This window comes from Euprymna scolopes, chromosome 25 (assembly GCF_053919585.1).
Source record: "Euprymna scolopes isolate OS-2025 chromosome 25, ASM5391958v1, whole genome shotgun sequence".
In the NCBI taxonomy this organism is placed as follows: domain Eukaryota; kingdom Metazoa; phylum Mollusca; class Cephalopoda; order Sepiida; family Sepiolidae; genus Euprymna; species Euprymna scolopes.
Genome location: NC_136506.1, coordinates 108,404,407 through 108,423,754, shown reverse-complemented (window position 1 = coordinate 108,423,754; position 19,348 = coordinate 108,404,407). Strand labels below are relative to the sequence as shown.

Here is a 19,348-nt window from a genome sequence, read left to right as displayed (position 1 = left end):
AATACAATTTGCTAGTTTTAGGAGACTAGAGAGAGTTCGACAGAGTTGGAGACAGGAGGCAGTCGAGTCTGGATTGAAGCGAAGGGTTAGAAAGTTTTAATCATGTAGTCGACTTTCGATTCATGGAAGTCAACATCATTGCGACCAGTCGAATGTAATAAAAGAACACGTCATACTGCGTCTTGTGTCATCTTTCTACCAAATTGAAGGTAATGTGAACTAATCGTTAATATGAACTTTGTGTCCTCTCATTTTATATGAACATTGTCTCCCTCATCGTTATTAATGAACATTGTATATAACTCATCTAAGAAATGTGTCCCCCTCTCCACCTAAGGTATGACTGTCCCCTCTTCTCTGAGTTAAAGAACTGATCACCACCTCTCTCCTCTCTACAAAATATGCAATGTCCACAGACTGTAAAAGGTATAAATGTCTCTCTCACTCCTCCCTCTAGAGGGGTGTACACTCGTATATATAGAATTATTAAAAAGTAACTCTTCATTAAGTATTCGTAATCAGTACGTCATGTTGTAAACGAAGACCTGTGCGAGAAACCCAGAAAAGAAAAGAAGTTAGTCGATTGATATAGTCACACTTTCGGTCTAAACACGAGGAGAACTAGGAAGAGGATGCGCAGTTGCTGAAAGTTTTATCACTGCGAATTATAAACTGGACAAAATGAGTTTATTTGGGTTCGCATGCAATTAGTACTGTTGGTCAAACGACAAAAATAAATCTACAAAAGGAAACCTTTTTTTTTTGTTGTTTATGTTTAACTATATACTTATACGGCACAATCACATTGACACACCGGTTCTCACCAGATCACCGGTTTAGCAACAATGAGCCTGGCCAGTACCAGAGGGGTGATCATTTGAGAAGGCTAGGCACAATATATACCATGCTGAGTCGTAGAAATTTCCAGGTTGGTATCTGGGGGCGCGTTTAACTCACGGGGAGAGATACACCCCCGAATCAAGACAGAAAGCAGCGGCAAACTACAATCTTTGCTTATCTTCCCGAGATTACCATGGCTCTACAATTTGGAGAATCGTGGTTCTTGACGCTGTTTAAACAGCCGGGTAGCTGTATAGATTCATGCATATATTTATGCTAGTTAAACTATCTCCTTTGATGAGTTTGTAATGCTAAGATACATTTGAAACCTATAATACGAGTAAATTAAAGAAACCAGTACCCTCTTTATTTTGTGTGACATATCACCCTACTAGCGGGGATGGGGGCGCCCGTCTTTGCCCGGGCGTAATATACGCTTAAATATGATAGTTTAATTTGTCCAGATTTTGTATATATTATTATAGAGTCGTGATTTCCAAAGTAAAAAAGTATTTAAGTGTCATCAACTAGAATCAAAACTGTAGCATTTATAGCTGGTGACTTTATCACTGTACCAACGTGACACGCATACAAACCGATTAAAAATGAAAAATAAACTAAGATAAATGTACAAAATGTTTAACGATTTTTTCAATTTTCCTATTTTTGGGCCCCTTAAAATCTATTGTAACCGTTTAAAGACCCATAAAAGAATGGCCCCTAGCGCCGCTCTGCAACTTTTAGTTTCGGAGGAGAGAGAGTTTGAAAATATGAAGACAGACGGACATATAGCTTTTGCTATATTAGATTTTGGTTCATTTAATGGCAAAACAATGATTGCCAGTTGAAAAATGAAGAAGCTTATGCGAGGATTAGGAAAAATTGATGGAGTGAATCAAACCCGAGTTATTAATAGATACGGTTCATAACAGGAATCTGCTGACAATGGATTTGAGGACGTCCATGTTATAATCTGCAAAGAAGCAGTTAATTTGTTCCAGAGTCTGGAAGCCTAGACAAATTAGCTTTTTTGTGGAAGTTCCGCTTGATGCTAGGCACACGGAGAAAGATTTTTTTCGTTGTGTTAGCAAACGAGTTCTTGCTTTAAATGGTTTACAATGAAGGACCAGAGATTGACGTTTGGTTGAGCATCTTCTATGAACAACAACGGATTACGGTAAAGTAGAAAGAGACAAGCAACGTTTCTCCTTTGATAAGGTGGCTTTAGAGAACAGAATAAATCATCTTTCACTAGATTGCAAAGTTGATTTTGTACTCTGTCAAGACAAACAAGAATATCCTGAGTAGCACCTCCCCAGATGTGTCAGCAGTACTTCGTCTTAGAATGTATCTAACTCATATAGGTAGGGGGTTGCATCAAGGACCGGGTACTTTCTGAATCGGTAGAATGATTCATTTCTTCAGTAACCTTACCAAAAAATTGAATGCAAGTCTTTTATTTTATCTCTGGAATAAATTCAATCTTAGGAGTTTATTAAAGTAAATGATTTAAATGCATATACAAGATCGGTTTAAAAAGTAACAGAAAAGTGCGTGCTGTGTGAGTTATGAATGGAAAGAGAATTGATCAAATTGTGTTATCATCTAACCAGATATAAGCCAGTGATTTAGAACGAAAATCAAGTGAAATAAACGTCGTACATCATCCAAAAATTTTGTATTGACTTAATCAGTTTGAAAAATTAAATAAGGAGTATTTGATTTTAGGGTGGCAAGCCGTCAGTCTGGAAAAATTACTTAAGTCTCTTAATAGAACAAGCAGCTAATATAGAATGCTTTAGATAAAAGGCAAAAGGTGAATGAGACAGAAACTGGCAAGAAAAGGGGTGATAGAATTAAGGAATTACGTAAATAACATTTATATGAAGCAATAAGTGGTGAGCAGAAGAAATAACTAATTAATTATTATAATTAATGACGTGAATGAAAAAGAAAGAAACTTCTAAAAGATTTTGATTTAGACGGGTCGTCGTTTCACCTATTGATTCTGTTGCATTTGTTTAAAACTGTTGAGTCTGTCTAACCATTTACTTTTCTTTCTTTGGATTGATTGGATTTGAGGCATTCCACAATGAACAATCAAAAGGATTTTGTTAACACTGTTTTGTATCGTTGTTTTTTACTTCCAATTTTATTTCTTAGGACAGATTAAAGATTTTACACCGAAGAAGCCGTCATTAAAATCATTTTTGATACATATTTTACTCTATCCCCGGGTGAAATATACCAGAAAAAAATAATATAATACGAAAACTTACTTCTGATAGAAAAATAGGGTTTACCAAAAATTTCTGAAAAATAATTTCGTAAATTTATAATTACATAAGAAATTAACATTTCGACAATATGCCTGGATTAATTTCGATTGACGCCATTTATATTCTATATTTCAAAAGAGTTCTGTCATAAGATGTAGCGGAATTATTAACTTACAAGCGGAGAAACTATTAATCTTAACCCTAACTCTGAACTAATCCTAACCCTAAAGTAAGTCTAAGGTTCTGTTATTATTTCATTTAAAAAAAAAACATTTTGAATAATCTCGCTTGAAATTGGTGATAATCACAGAAAATTGGCGGCGATTAAAACTTAAATTTCCTAAATAATAAAAAATATACTGGATTGTTTTTTGTACATTGTGATGTACACTAATATACTTATATCGCAAGTTAGTATTTCGTAAAGAGTTCCTGTTATTTTAATATTATTAGCATAATTATCTCTGGATTAAGCTGAAGAAGCGCCATTTTTTTTAATACACAATAATGTAAAATATATTAACGTTGGCTCGGTACTTATTATCTAGTAAAGGTATTTATTTGCTTACCCTACGTAAGCAAATGTGACACAAGGTTGTTTTATAATGTGTGTGGAGGTGAATCCAACTCCCCAAAAAGGGGAACTCTGAAAGTAGGACAAATATCTTGGCCTTATTATCTAATAAATATTTAGAAATTAAAATTGAAAATTTTATCAATTTAGGATTAAATAGTTTTTATCTACTGTTATTACGACTAATAATTATAAACCTTCCATTTTCTTACCTACTGGAGAAAAAAGTGCATGGTGAGGCGATATTAATGTCTATTTCATACCAACTACTCAACAGCCCCATCACCCAAGGAAATGGGTAAATGAAAGAAACAAAGGAGATAATAGGCAAAATAATGCGTGTGGTTAATGCTGTCTATTAATACAATTTCTAAATATATTAGCACATGCTCTTGGAAACGCAGTTTTTATCTTTGTTAAGTGTTATTTAAACTATGAGCTTTATAGATAGATAGATAGATAGATAGATAGATAGATAGATGCATACATACATACATGCATACATACATATATACATACATACATACATACATACATACATACATATACATACACATTTTAAATAAATATGTATACAATATATTCTGCGTTTTTTGGTCATTTTTAGAGTGTTTAGTGTTTTAATGTAAATGTAGATGATGACTTAAACCATTTTAAAATCATATTCTAAATATTATAGTTGTTTGCGACTCTTTCAAGACAATGTTTATTTAAGTCATAAACATAAACTTTATCAAAACATTGGATAATATTCAAAAGAGAATTTTCGTACCTACTTAGAAACATAAAGCTAACAATAATGCCTTAAAAAATTACATTTTCACCAAAAACAAAGCAAAATTCAGAATAATAGAGTGATTGTCAAATACCTCGGTAAATTATTAAATTGATTCCATATCACAATGCAACTAATCTTAATCCAAGAGAGAGGATTAAGAGACACCAATTCCGGTAGTTTTATAGTATATATCGCAAATTAGTTGAGAAAAACGATAAAGTACTCGACCATTGGTTCTTCAAGAACTAATATGTATTATTTTATTTAAAAATTGCAAATTAGAATGTCTGTTGGTGGGTACTAGGATTTTATTGCTCTGATAAAGTCCTTAATCCAGCATGACCTGATTGATGAAATCCGGATAGCCTAAACAGACACCGTAATGTGTAGCTTTTAAATAAAATTATATGTAGGCATTTAATAAGGCAACGGGGAATAAGTCAGAAAGGTGAAAAAGATTAATGGAAACAAATGATTAAAGACAAAATATATGCGATATTTTTCTTAAAAAGATGTATTTATTTTTCAGTAAACGATTCACATACAGTTTGTATTTATATATATATATATATATATATATATATATATATATATATATGTATATGTGTGTGTTTGTGTGTGTGTGTGTGTGTGTGTGTGTGTGTGTGTGTGTGTGTGTGTGTGCGTGAACATCATAGAAACACTGTTTTTTTTATATATTTTTTATTATTGTTCTTTTTTTGTTTTGTTTTGTTTTGCTTTTCCCAACATTGTATTATTAATACCGGTTGCAGTAATGAATGATGTAAACAAAACCGGTGGGCATATCTTCTGATTAATAGCTGCCTCGTTTTTGTTTGTCGATTTACGACTTTAACATTTGCAGATTACTGTTGCTGACCACACATAGCGTATGATTAGCGAATCAAAATTTCAATATTTTTATGCATCGCTTTTATGCGTTCACCGTAAACTGGAGATTTACTTTATAGCCGATGAAAATAAAATATAAAATGTCGTTTCCACTGGCTTTACGTAGAAATTACTGCTTTCTGTTACATCAACTCTATAAAGTATCGTCAACGGGGTCTACTTTAACATTGGAAGCTATTATTCTATGTCAACTTGTATTTTTTTAAATAAGTGAGTTTTATTTGTTTAACCGCTAAAACTCGGCTGTAAAATATGTATGATACATTACAACTGTAAAAAGTTTTATGTTATGTTAATCCAGTATAAGAAATTTTTGAAAATGTAATTGTTAGCATGCTTGAGGAGTATATTTTTCCATTGTAGAAATCATCACAAAAACGTGACCAAATATAACTTGTAACAGTCCTTTCATCGCGTAACCTTGCTGATTTACATTAATTTATGTCTGGTGTGAGAAAACGCAAAAATGCCAGTAGTTATTGTGGTTATGTCTACTTATCGATTCCTCTCCCGAAAAATGTTTATATAATATATGACGAGGCTATTGTGATTATATATTATAAATTGCATTTAGTAGCCCTATCGCAGGTGTACTAGCACTTTTTGAAATAGAAAATCGTATTAAAAAATTTTGTTTGCTTGTTTGTTTGTTTTTTGTTAGTTTGTTTATTTTGTTTTTGTTTTCTATTTTTTTTTTTTTTTCAATTTCTTGAGAAGATCAAAGGCCTAAATTTTCAGGGATTAGGTTTTTGGAACAAATGCCGGGATGCCCCTAATCCTATCATATTAGTTCATATGATGAAGTGTGTCAATTTTCCAATGAACGTTGTAATATCAATTTATCCCCTCAGTGCATAAAAAGAGATGAAATAGTTGTTTACATATATATGTGTGTGTGTGTGTGTGTGTGTGTGTGTGTGTGTGTGTGTGTGTGTGTGTGTGTGTGTGTGTGTGTGTGTGTGTGTGTGTGTGTGTGTGAGGAAAAGATATTAAGACTGTAAATTAAAATGTACAAGTAAATCTTTTTGAAAATTGCTTTTGGAATATTCTGTCGAACAATAAATTTACTTGTAAATTTTAATTTACAATCTTATTTTTTTTCGTTTCCTTATGACAAGCTCTACTCTCTATTGTGTTTGTATTGAGCGTTTATATTTGGTTTGAATTAATATATTTATATAAAAATATTAATATCTATTTTAGTTTTTTCACACGTGCTTGTATCGGTAAACATTTAATTCCCATTGCCTTTGATATATGTATATATATATATATATAAAGTTATAAAAAATATATATGGCAATTAAGCTACACAGAATATTCCGCGTTTCATCCACGCCAGGATTCGTCAGGCTTATATATATATATATATATATATGTGTGCGTGTGTGCGTGTGCGTGTGCGTGTGTGTGTGTGTGTGTGTGTGTGTGTGTGTGTGTGACCTGAACTTGATAACTGACAGCAATTTAGCAGTTTTTAAAAAAATGTTTAATATTACAAAAATGAAAGTCCCCTCCTGCAGTAAAAATTAAACAAATTATTTTTTTTAATAAAAACCTGAAATTTTATGTTTAATCCAAAGCAAATGTTGTTTTCTCTATACAGCCATTTCAAAGAGGTGGACGCAAAAAACACCGCACCTAATCAATATTTCAATCCACCAGAATACCTTTCAGTTTACTCCTAAGTAAGTCAGTCATTTTGATTTTTGGTTAATAGCTGCAAAAAAAAAGAGAATTAATTTTTTCGTAACATTTGAAAATTTGAAAGGAATTTGGAAGCATTTAAAGTATTGAATAGAAAATTATCCAGTTAATCTTTTGATGGTATAAGTTTCAGGATGTTCCGTTGGTGGGAATTGTACTTAATCTTTTTCCTTTTATTTTTCCTGTAAAGTTGAAAAGTTGATGTACAATAATCTATGTAGTAATCCCAGAACTTTTAGTGTTTGATTAACTAATTTTAGAGAGAGAAAGAGAGAGAGAGAGACAGAGAGAGAGACACAGAGAGAGAGAGAGATTCACTATCTTTGATTTTTTTTTTTTTTTTAAGCAAGGTGTGGAGCAAAGAATTTGACCATAGGATTATTTTTGTCATTTCCGAAGATAAAATCAAGCCAGGCAGTCACGTATTCATTCTCGCTAACCTTTCCCTCGTGACCGGTTTCCATGATGTTAAACACGTTCTGAACGGCTTCTTTGTTGTCGTATCCAAAACAACAGAGGCCCTTCTCCAGCTCGTCACACGTGATAAAGCCGTCCTTGTTAAAATCGAAGATCTTAAAAAAGAGGGCTACCATCTGTTGGAGGCTGCTCCGGGCTAACTCTGGGTTAGCGGTCATCAGCTGCCCCAATCCTAGGACGTACTGGTCTTCACTTATCTTCTGTCCATTCTGGATCGCCTCAGAAAGTTGTTTCATCATCGGCATCTCATCACCCGAATGTTCCTGGTCTGTTTTTTCGAATCCATAGACGAGCCATTGGTAAATCTCCTTAAGGCGGTCCTCGTCTAGATTGTACTGAGACGCGAAACGTTGGGCTATTAGTTCAAAGTCTTCTTTTGACATGAATCCATCTTTTGTGGTATCCATCATCTTAAACCAAATCCGTATTTTTTCTTGGACAAAATCGGTAAAGTTCATATCAGGTGGTGGAGATACAGTTTCGGACATTTTTTTTTCTCTCTCTCTTTTTGAAAGATAAATAAAAACTAAGTACACGTAGGAACAAATGAAGTTATAGTACGTCCGAACGAAATGAATGTTCAGTGGCAATAAGGTCTTACATCTAAGCAACGACGGTTTCAACTAACCACGGAATTAGGGACGAGGCTGATTAAGTTAATGATTAAATCGGATATTATCAAAATTAGAAGCTTTTCTTTTGCCGCTCAATCAGATTATATTGTAAATGATATTCTAAATACTTAGCTCGCTGTCGATAATCAGTATAGACTTAGTTGTTAATCATCGATTAGCGGCTTGTGATTGATTTATCTACTTTTAAAAATAAACTGGCGGAATCGGTAATTTATAATGGAAGAGAGTTGTAGCGTGGCTCCTGGCTCGGTTGGAGTATAGACGAAGGTATCGTCTTTGGAAATGTACCAGGAGTAACGATGACATTTAATATAATGTTCAAAAATGCTGACGGCGAAAATAGATGAAAACACGTGTAAAATTATCTACTCTTTTCTACACATTCATACATACACACGAACTACGGTGTGTTTAAGACCTGAATTATCATTTTTTTTTCGGTAATAGAAGAGGCAACAATTCGTGATATAAAATTGGGTGTAGAATAAAAGTCACGATTTTTCATTCAGTCTGAACTACGATGAACGCACTCACCAACACACGTATGTTACACACGTATTTCACGGTATGTATGATATTTGCTTAACTTACTTACACACACACACACACACACACACACATACACACACATTGTTATGGGGGACCACCCTCCAAATGGACTAATCCATCGTCCATATAAATTATAACATATGACGATCCCCGAGGAGGGACCTAATTCCAGAGCGACCCTCGCATGCTCGGTGAATTACTAACACTTTCCGCTTATAACGTTTCCGTTGTTTTCATGTAATACATATTTTAAACTGTCATCCGCTGTTCTTTTCATCTTGTGACTATTTGCAAGCCATAACACTGGCGACATTGGATTCGAGAAACATAATTACGTCTAAAACAGTGTTCTTAAAAACACTAACGACATTAGATTCGAGAAACATACTCACGCCTAAAACAGCGTTCCCAAAAACACTGATGACATTGGATTCGAAAAACATAATCACGTCTAAAACAGTGTTCCTAAAATCACTAACGACATTGGATTCGAGAAACATACTCAGGTCTAAAACAGTGTTCCTAAAAAACACTAACGATATTGATTCGAAGAAAATACTCACGTTTAAAACAGTGACGACATTGGATTGGAGAAACATACTCACGTCTAAAGCAGTGTTCCCAAATAAAACTGATGACATTGGATTCGAAGAACATACCCAGGTCTAAAAATGTGTTACCAAATAAACTGACGACATTGGATTCAAGAACATACTAACGTTTAAATAGTGTTCCCTAAACACTGACGACATTGAATTCGAAGAACATATTCAAATCTAAAACAATGTTCCCAAAAACACTGAAGACATTGGATTCAAGTAACAGTATTCCCTAAAACACTGACGACATTGGATTCGATAAACATACTCACGTCTTAAACAGTGTTTCCAAAAACTCTGAGGACATTGGATTCGAGAAACCTACTCACGTAAAAAACAGTGTTCACAAAAAACTGACGACATTGGTTTCAAATAACATACTCATGTCTAAAACATTGTTCCTAAAAACACTTACGACCTTGGATTCCAGAAAAATACTCACGTCTAAAATCGTGTTTCCAAAAACACTGACGATATTGGATTCAAGAAACATACTAACGTCTAAAACAGTGTTCACAAAACACTGACGACATTGAATTCAGGGAACATACTCACGTCTAATACAGTTTCTAAAAACACTGACGAAATAGGATTCCAGAAACATACTTACGTCTAAAGCTGTGTGTCCAAAAACACTGACAACATTGGATTCGAGAAACATACGTCTAAAACAGTGTTCCCACAAATACTGACGACATTGGATTTAAGGAACATATTCATGTCTAAAAAAGTGTTCCCAAAAAAACTGACGACATTGGATTCGAGAAATACTCACGTCTAAGAAGGTGTTCCCACAAACACTGACGGCATTAGATTCGAGAAATTACCATACGTCTAAAACAGTGTTCCAAAAACCTCTAACAAAATTCGCTTCGAGAAACATACTTACGTCTAAAACAGTGTTCCTAAAAACACTGACACATTGGATTCGATGAACATAATCACGTCTAAAACAGTGATCCCCCCCAAAAAAAAACTGACGACATTGGATTCGATAAACATACTCACGTCTAAAACTGTGTTCACAAAAACACTGACGACATTAGATTTGGGGAACATACTCACGTCTAAAATAGTGTTCCTAAAAACACTGACGGCATTGGATTCGAGAAACATACTCATGTCTAAAACAGTATTCCCAAAAACACTGACGACATTGGATTAGAGAAACATACTCACTTCTAAAACAGTGTTTCCAAAAACACTGACGACATTGGATTCGGAAAAACATACTTACGTCTAAAAAAGTTTTCCCAAAAACACTGACGACATTGGATTCGAGAAACATACTGACGTCTAAAACAGTGTTCCCACTGTAATGTGCATCCAGGAGACAAGCGCCTGCGTGTTTGTGTGTTGTGTGGGTGCGTAAGAGAGACGGACGAAAAGGAAAGACTTACCTCGGGGCCGGCTCGGCGTCGCCGACCGAAAATAAAGAAAGAAAGATCAAGATGGCGGCCGCCGTCTTTTGTAAAGGATGATATCTCGCAAAGTCACATGAATTCTCACAATATGCAAATTTAGCCGGCCTGCAACGGCCATAAAAGCGGGTGATTGAAAGACGTTGAGAGAGCGATGATTGACTTGGTCGGGAATCGTGTTGCCGTTGCTTCTCGTGCCGTGTGGGTGTGAGCATATTTTACCGTTGTTGGGACCGTTCTGAGTAACCGATTGTTGGGTCCGTTCTGAGTAACCGTTCGCGTCCGTCTAGGTACCTTGCTAGTTGGATTCCGTGCAGAACCGGTGTTTACTGGTTATTGAATTGCTTAAGGAGTAGATAGGCCCTGTCTATCGCCCGGCTTTACGTTGCTGCAACATTATACATCTACAGAGGGCGCAGTACTTTTAAAGGATTTTCCTTATACATCTACAGAGGGCGCAGTAATTTTAAAGGACTTTCCTTACACATTTTCTACAAGCTATTTCGGCTATTTGCCCTCTAGGACTATGACCGAGTCGAAATTCGACTTAAAGCTCATACCCGAGTTTGACAGGTCCACGTCCATTGTCGACTGAGTTGAAAGGGTCGAGCTGACGTGCAACCTTTGTGAGGTAAAAAGGGTACACACTGTGATTCCCCTGAGATTGGCTGGGGGTGCCTTGAGTGTGTATCAGCAACTCAGTGCTGCCGAAAAGGGAGATGTCACCGCAATTAAAGCTGCGCTGTACAAGGCATTCGCCATGGATCCTTGTACAGCCTATGAAAATTTTGCTTCCCGAAAACTTCTACCGGAGGAAAGCGTGGACGTTTTCTTCGCGGAGTTAAAGAAACTCGCAGTCCTATTCGGTGGAGGGGTGTCGGAGCGGACGCTCACGTACGCGTTTGTGACGGGCCTTCCCACTCGGGTGAAGCAGCTACTGAGAGATTCAACCAGCGTTTCAACAACGCCCATGGAACACTTGATGGAACGTGCTCGAGCCATCATCAAAGATGAGGAGGACCTGGGGGAACCAGTTGTGATGGCGACACAGACAGGCCAGATTGGCGCTCGGGAGATTCCGAATCAGAACCCTGCAAGCAATGGGCATCTCTGATGTGATCTCTAAGGACATCCCAGGCTGCCTTATTGTAGTACCTTGTCGTTTTGAGCAATGGCTCTTCAACTTGAGGTCGAGAGTTTAGAGTAATGTCTATCATTCTTACAGTATGATCAGTATTCTCGAATAGGCAATAGGCATTTTTTACACACTCCTCAGGAACGTTATTAGAAATAGATCCAGAAGTGAGGCTTGCTGGTCCTGACGATCTAGGAGTCAAGTCGGGAATGTTACTTTCTGTGTCAAGGAATGGGATATAGAAAAGTTATAGATGATGCTACTAGCTGTTTCTGTGTAGTTAGAGATACCAAGTCGATTATTGTGGTGGGTGTTAAAGTCACAAAATACATGTATTTACATGTATTTGGACACTAGTGTGATGGGAGAGTGCTACAACTCTGCTGTCAGAGACATGATTAATTAGAATACAGTCCTGGGTCGAGGGAGAGCGATAAAGAAAATATAGGTAGCTAACCCTACGTTGTAAAGTTAGTTTAAAGCACATAAAGGCCTGGTCATCTGATTCTAGTTTAGATTCCCTAGTGATGTGTCTGCGTGTGTCTGTCAGAGTCCTTACGACAAAGTGAAAGATAGCCAGATATGTTAAAGATGTTAGAGGGGATGAAGGAGTGTAAGTTAGTTTCACTTAGTGCTATATATATATATATATATATATATATATATATATATATATATATATATATATATATATATATATATATATATATGAAAAGTTTAATTTAATTATGTAAATTAAAAATTGACAACAAATTTATTGTTTTACAAGTATTGCAAAAAATTAAGTTTTTCCTTAATCCATCGATTTTTAATCTATGTTCTATCTCATCAGAGGAAATGTTTTTAGCAAAATAAAATTAATATAGGTAATTATAAATGTTGCTTATTAGCACATATATTAAAAAATTTCATCTAAAATGATTGCATGAAATAGATATTTTGATTAAAAAAGATACAGGAACAGTTGTAAAATTTAAAGAAGAGGTTAGAGTACTTGGAAAAATCAATTGTAAAAAGTGATATTCTCTTGAAGGTTGAAGGTTTAATTCTGTGTGAGCGACTGAAAAATACAATTGCGAATTACTTAGGGCCTCTATCCAGTTATGGCTGACAGAACAAGAGCGCGCTACCCCCGTGAAGTAAATAAAGTGTTCTGCTCGAAATTCTGTCCAAATTCCCGAGTTTAACAGAAACATTCCCGGTGGTTACATCGACCGAAACGTTGTAAAAATCACACTCAAGATGAAAGCAGTAATCAGATGAATCCAAATAATACTAACATGACTATATATATCAATAAATTAATTCAGAAATCATATATAAAAGTAACATGTGAGAAAACGAAATTTTTTTTTGCACCGACCTAATAGATATTAAATTAGAATAAATAGATTATTCTCTGATAATATTATAATTCAAGATTTGTATAAAATTCTAATAAGATCAAAGTTTAATCAAATAATTTCTACATATTTAGTCTTAAAATTGTAAATATGCATATTTAAGAGTATTTAATATTAATATTAGTAATTTTAGAGTTAAAATGAATCAAAGGAAGGAAAACATTAAGTGCAGACTACAATAATAATAATAATAATAATAATAATAATAATAATAATAATGATAATAATAATAATAATAATAATAATAATAATAATAATAATAATAATAATAATAATGGAATCTTTTGTGGAATTTAGATGCGGTTAAATTAGAAAATATAACATTAAATGTGATTATACCTGAAATCAATTCAAAAGACAAGAAATTTACTAAGAATGTAATCTAAGTTATTGCAAACTACACTAATTAGTGTATGAAGTAAGAGATTCTACGATATGTTATTTAAGAAATTGAGCAGCATAAACACAGAAGGCAATTAAAATATAGTTAGTATTGCAGTATTGAGTTCAAAACTAATGAAACGTTAAAGTGAGAAGTTAATGAAAGATAATTCTTAAAATATAAAAATCATCTGCAAAAAATGTTAAAGTAAATACATTAAGTGAAAGGGAGGAATCTAAGCAATGTATTAGAATGTAAATGCAAAATTCTAAACCCTATAAAGTTGGAAAGTGGAAATACTATTATTTAATTTTTGGTGAAATCAATAAGAAATATATGAAAATTTTATTATACAGATTTTTGTAAAAACAAATTATTTTTAAGAGCTATTAAATGTAATTTTAAATTGGCTATATATTTTTTCGTAAATTTGCATTGCGGAATTTGTTAATTTTCTTGTATTAATTATATTTTCACTTTGAGGGAATGCAATTAACTTCTTTCGAAATGCAAAAATTAGTGAATTTAGAGCCTGGGCTATATGATTTTGATTTTTCCAGTATATTCCATTTTATTGAGATGGGAACGTTTCTAGATTTATATTTTCTGATTAAGGTTGTTAGAGAAGTGTCTTTGCTGTTATTAGTGTTATCATTATTAAAAGAATGCATATGGTTAGAGATTATTACCTTGATTAATGTGCATGTAATTGTAGATATAATTGTATGATTTTAAATGTTCCTGAACTTTATTGCTATTGTGGGAAATTCTATTGCGGTAAGGGGCGAGGCAAAAATTTGGGTTTTAGTGATTTTTATTGGTATTTTGTAATGTAATGGTGTCTGAACTTACATAGTTAATGGTCGGTGTGATGTCACATAGATTGTCATTATTAGGGTTATTGAGTATATTGCTAATATTGCTAGTTGAAGAATCTGATTGATTTCCTCTAATTATTTTATTAATATTATGAATGTTATGATCATTGGCAATTATCTCATGTAGGTGGGAAGTTTGCTTTAAAAGAAAGGTATCTACTGATTACTCAATATATGGGAGTATATAACATCTTTATGGATATAGTTATTTTTAGTGGGCAATTATGCTTATTTTGGCAGTTACAATTTGTTTAGGAGATAAATGAGCTGGAATTGTTTGAACCGTTTTAATCATTATTTGATGTAATAATTGTCTGTGCCAAATTAAACATCGTATATTAATTAATAGTAGAGAGAGACACAGTAGATTAATCAAATTTTTATTTAGGAAAGTGCTATACCTATGTGGATATTTAAAAGAGTTCAACAAATTCTTTAGGTATGTTAGTTTAAATATTATAACTAATGGGAGGTGTCAAACAATGAATTGTTGGAAATTTTTAATTCATTTAATTAATTAATTTTTAATTCAAAATTTTCATTTATATCATTGCTCTATCTCGTATATTGAGCTTCGTATATCTGGTTGAGATTGTTTTATATATATTGATGGTAATATTTATAAGGACTTAAGTTTTACAGTATTATAAACTCTATAATCCGAAAGCATTTCAATACGTCATTATATATATATATATATATATATATATATATATATATATATATATATATATATATATATATATATATATATATACTAGCATGGGTACCCAGCGTTGCCTGGGTTGACATGAAGTTCTGTTTGAAACACACCGGTATACTAATTATTTTCATCATGGGCAACGTGGATACCCCCACAACAAAACATAAAAGAACAGATGAAAACATGTAAATGTAATCGCCCAAAAAAAAGAAGTATGTGATACCCTCTCCACCATATTTCGACAGAAGGGCTACAAAGAGAAGAAACTCTTCTCCAGATATTGAGCATTGGAAATACTCCCCCCCAAGAAAAGATAATTAAAAATAAATCATTACAACTTTTGTTTCAATAAAAATAGCAGTGAATGTCCGTGCAATCGCAAAAAAAAAGAAGAAAAAATCTACCAAAAATTAATTCCAAAAACAATTAAATGACATTTTTCGTTATTTTATATTTCTAATGTATTCATCCCCCCACCCTCAAAAAAAATTGAATTTGTCCTATTTTGGGGTTCGTTCTGTTTATAAAATTGTTAGGTGAAAGTACATAATGGTTTCATAAAAATTAATTAAACTTATCATTATTTTATGTTTCAAATGTAATTCCCGTCCCCCCACCACAAAAAAAACTAATAATTTTTGTATCTGTCATGTTTTATCCACACACACCCTCGATCGACAAACTTGAAAAAATTCTAGAGATGACATGTCTGGTTGAATGTTTTGTGGCCAAAAAGTGGGTTCTCATTTTACGTTAAATTTATATAGAAAAGTTATTCCCCACGCTAAAATGTTAAATTGTTTTTTTCAAAATTTTTTCTTCCATATTATTTATAAAGACTGCTTAAATGTATTAGACCACAAAAATCCAGGTCTTAATTTTTTTGCTTAATGTCAAGTTTCTTTCCAACTCACCCAAAAACTTTAAAATTACGACTTTTAATGGTTTTCGGTGGTGCTGAAAACGAATATTACGTTTAAATTTGGGGCAGATAAGTAGTTTTCGTGATATGAAGGAATTACTTTTTCAAAAAGTGGGGGATCACTTTCCTATATAAATTTAACGTAAAATGAGCACCCACCTGCTTGTCACCTAGTAATTTGTTCATATCATAAAACAAATTTAACTGTGATATTGGTTTTCAGCACCCCCGAAAATTGGCGTTGTTTTTTTTTTACTAAGAGATGCGTTCATATTTTCATCTCATAATTTAGGACGCTAATTATGCTGTTAGTAAGTTTACAAAAGCATACTTTTGTTTTTCGTTCTTTTTTCATAAAACAACTTGTATTGTTATGAACAGGTGCCTCTGCAATTTAACATTTCACAAAAATTCTGTTTACATTAGGATGCGGTTAAGTAAACTACAGAAGCACCTGGTAAAATCTATACAAATTCTATAATTGAATACCCACCTCAAAAAAAAAATGAAAAACAAAAATATATTTTTGTAAACCGCTTGTGTAAGCTTACTAACAGCATTATTTATGTCCTAAATTATGAAAAATAAACGAATCTCTTAGTAAAAAAAACAGCGCCGGTTTTCGGTGGTGCTGAAAACGAATATCACAGTTAAATTTGTTTTATGATATGAAGAAATTATTAGGCGGTTAGAAAGTGGGTGCCCATTTTACGTTAAACTTATATCGGAAAATGATCCCCCACTTTTTGAAAAAGTAATTTTTCATATCATGAAAACTACTTATCTGCCCCAAATTTAAATGTGATATTTTTAGCACTATCAAAACCCATTAAAAGTCGTCATTTTCAAGTTTTTTGAGGAGCTGGAAAGAAACTTGACATTGACTATTTTTTTCTAGGGGTTAAACGACGCTGGGTCACGTCGTAAAAATTGACAATTTTTAATTTAAGATATTAAATAAATTATAAAGAAAATCTGTTTCGCAGGCAATTAAACACACTTGCGGTGGTATAATTATTATAATAAATTCTGGGCAACACCGATTAAATTTTATAAACAAAAAACAAAAACAGCAGGGGATGATGGATTTTGCTCACATGTATCTCTATGACTAATTCTGCCCTCGTGAGGATGCAAGTAAATGAGAACATTAGTTTTAATCATTTTTCTCGAACAAATAAAAAAGGTTACTTAAAAAGTAAGAATAAGTGAAAAAAATTTCCTCCGAATTAAAATAAAAAAAATAATTCAACTTAGAATAATAATTCGAAATGAAAACAAAAACAGGAAATATTTAATAACGTGCTCCGTTTAAAACAATTTTTCAATTAAGCTATCACAGTTATTTCCCCTTTTGGTTTTCTGTTTTTTGGTTTGAAAATAAAACGGTTTTAGATTTCAGATAAAATAAATTAAATCAAATATACCTTGAAATTTAAATAAACTAAATAATTTTTTTTTAAATTAATTAGTACAGTTGAAACAAAGCTAGTATGTCGAATAAGTAATGTCATCAAGGTAATTATTTAAATAGATTGCATTTAATGTGATATGTTAATAACCGTAACTCAGTAATGAAAAACTGGTTTAAAGAATGCTATATATTGAAAGTCCGTATACAATATAATGTATCCTTTGACAGAAGTATCCTAATATGGGCATTAATATTTCTTGACCAGGAGAAGTGTACACACATATGGCCTTTATATTTCTTTGGTGATTGGTAGTTGTACACACAGACACACACGAATGCTACTACTTTAATTTAAAAACAAATGTATATATTTATAAATATTTTTAATCTTTATATGTATTTAATTTTCAATAAATAAGAATGTAAATATACAAAACACTAATCATAGTGTGTGTGATAAGTAGTCAAATGGATTAATCCTAATCTTATAAATACAAGACTGGTAAATTAAAAAATATATCCATTTTGAATTTGGAAACAGATGAATCCCACAGGTAAGAAATTAATTTTATAACATGAATAGGTTAGATAAAGTAATTAAGAATAGGAAACTAGATCTAATATTTGTAACATGTCTTCTTCTTAAGATAAAGGGAGGTGGTGTTTGATCAACACTGCTGGGGAGCCATGATGTAATATACTGTTTTGTTTTTAAATCCCCGAAACAGTGTTTCATGGTAAACAACTGATGATCCTTTAAAAAATAAATTATTACTGGTACTAGATTGAATTCGAGAGAGTAAGTTGATGCAGTGATTGCTGGTGATTAAATGACTTACTGACTAAATAGTTTTCTAACGAATGATAAAATTTATTTGTATAGTTTTAAAGGTTAAAAACTTTCAAGACTATATATATATATATATATATATATATATATATATATATATATATATACGACTCATCAGCGTGGTTGAACCTAGCTAGATTACTAACCAGAACCCCAGAGTAAGAAGTAATAGTCTAAAAATATATTTATGGCAAATACGCTAGGTTAAAATGTTTATAGTATGCAAAAGTTCCATCCCATCGTTTTAATTTTTCTTAGATATCCTCTAAGATTCAAACTCCCGGCAGTTTATTATACCACATAATTGTTTATCTTGGAAGAACAGCAAAACAGCTCCAATCACCACTATTTTTTTATTCCACTTAAGACTCATATTTTATTAGAGATCGACCTGCTTATTATCGTCCCTAGTCAGGAAAAAGTGAGCATTCTACTTATCGTAAGAATCAAGAGGTTCTTATTTAACTACCCCACCTTATTTTGTTTTAAATTATTTTCCTTTTTTTTTTTTTTTTCGAGGATTTTCTGAAGCCATACCCATTTCCATCGATTAATGTAATTATAAGCATGTTCAAATTAAATTTTTAAAACGCTGGGAATCCATTTTAAGTAGGCAAACATACAGAGGAAATGCAGTATTGTGATGATTGCAAGTATAGACTCCTCAATTTTATGGTCCTCGGTTTAATTGTATTTATTTGCAATAAATAACATCTAAATTTCACGCTATTCATCAAGTGTCATCGAAATATATGCCAATAGGTCAAACCATTTCTAGATATTTTAATGCAAAACGACACCTCGGAAATAAGCTAATGCCAAGTGTTGGCATGCTTACATATACACAAAGAAGTAATGGCCACCGTTTTGGGTATTATCTGTTAATCGCA

The 19,348-nt window shown here is 32.8% G+C and overlaps 1 protein-coding gene across 1 annotated transcript; it reads right to left on the bottom strand.

Annotated features, from left to right (window-relative positions):
- Positions 1 to 7,431: 7,431 nt before the first annotated feature.
- LOC145247240 (sarcoplasmic calcium-binding protein-like) lies at positions 7,432 to 8,055 on the bottom strand. The gene has a single exon (XM_080108862.1). It carries the CDS (start codon positions 8,053 to 8,055, stop codon positions 7,432 to 7,434), a length of 624 nt encoding a protein of 207 aa, XP_079964988.1.
- Positions 8,056 to 19,348: the final 11,293 nt, after the last annotated feature.

What these genes read in the sequence shown, in the direction of transcription:
- LOC145247240 (XM_080108862.1), bottom strand. Translation starts at nt 8,055, where the DNA reads ATGTCCGAAACTGTATCTCCACCACCTGATATGAACTTTACCGATTTT.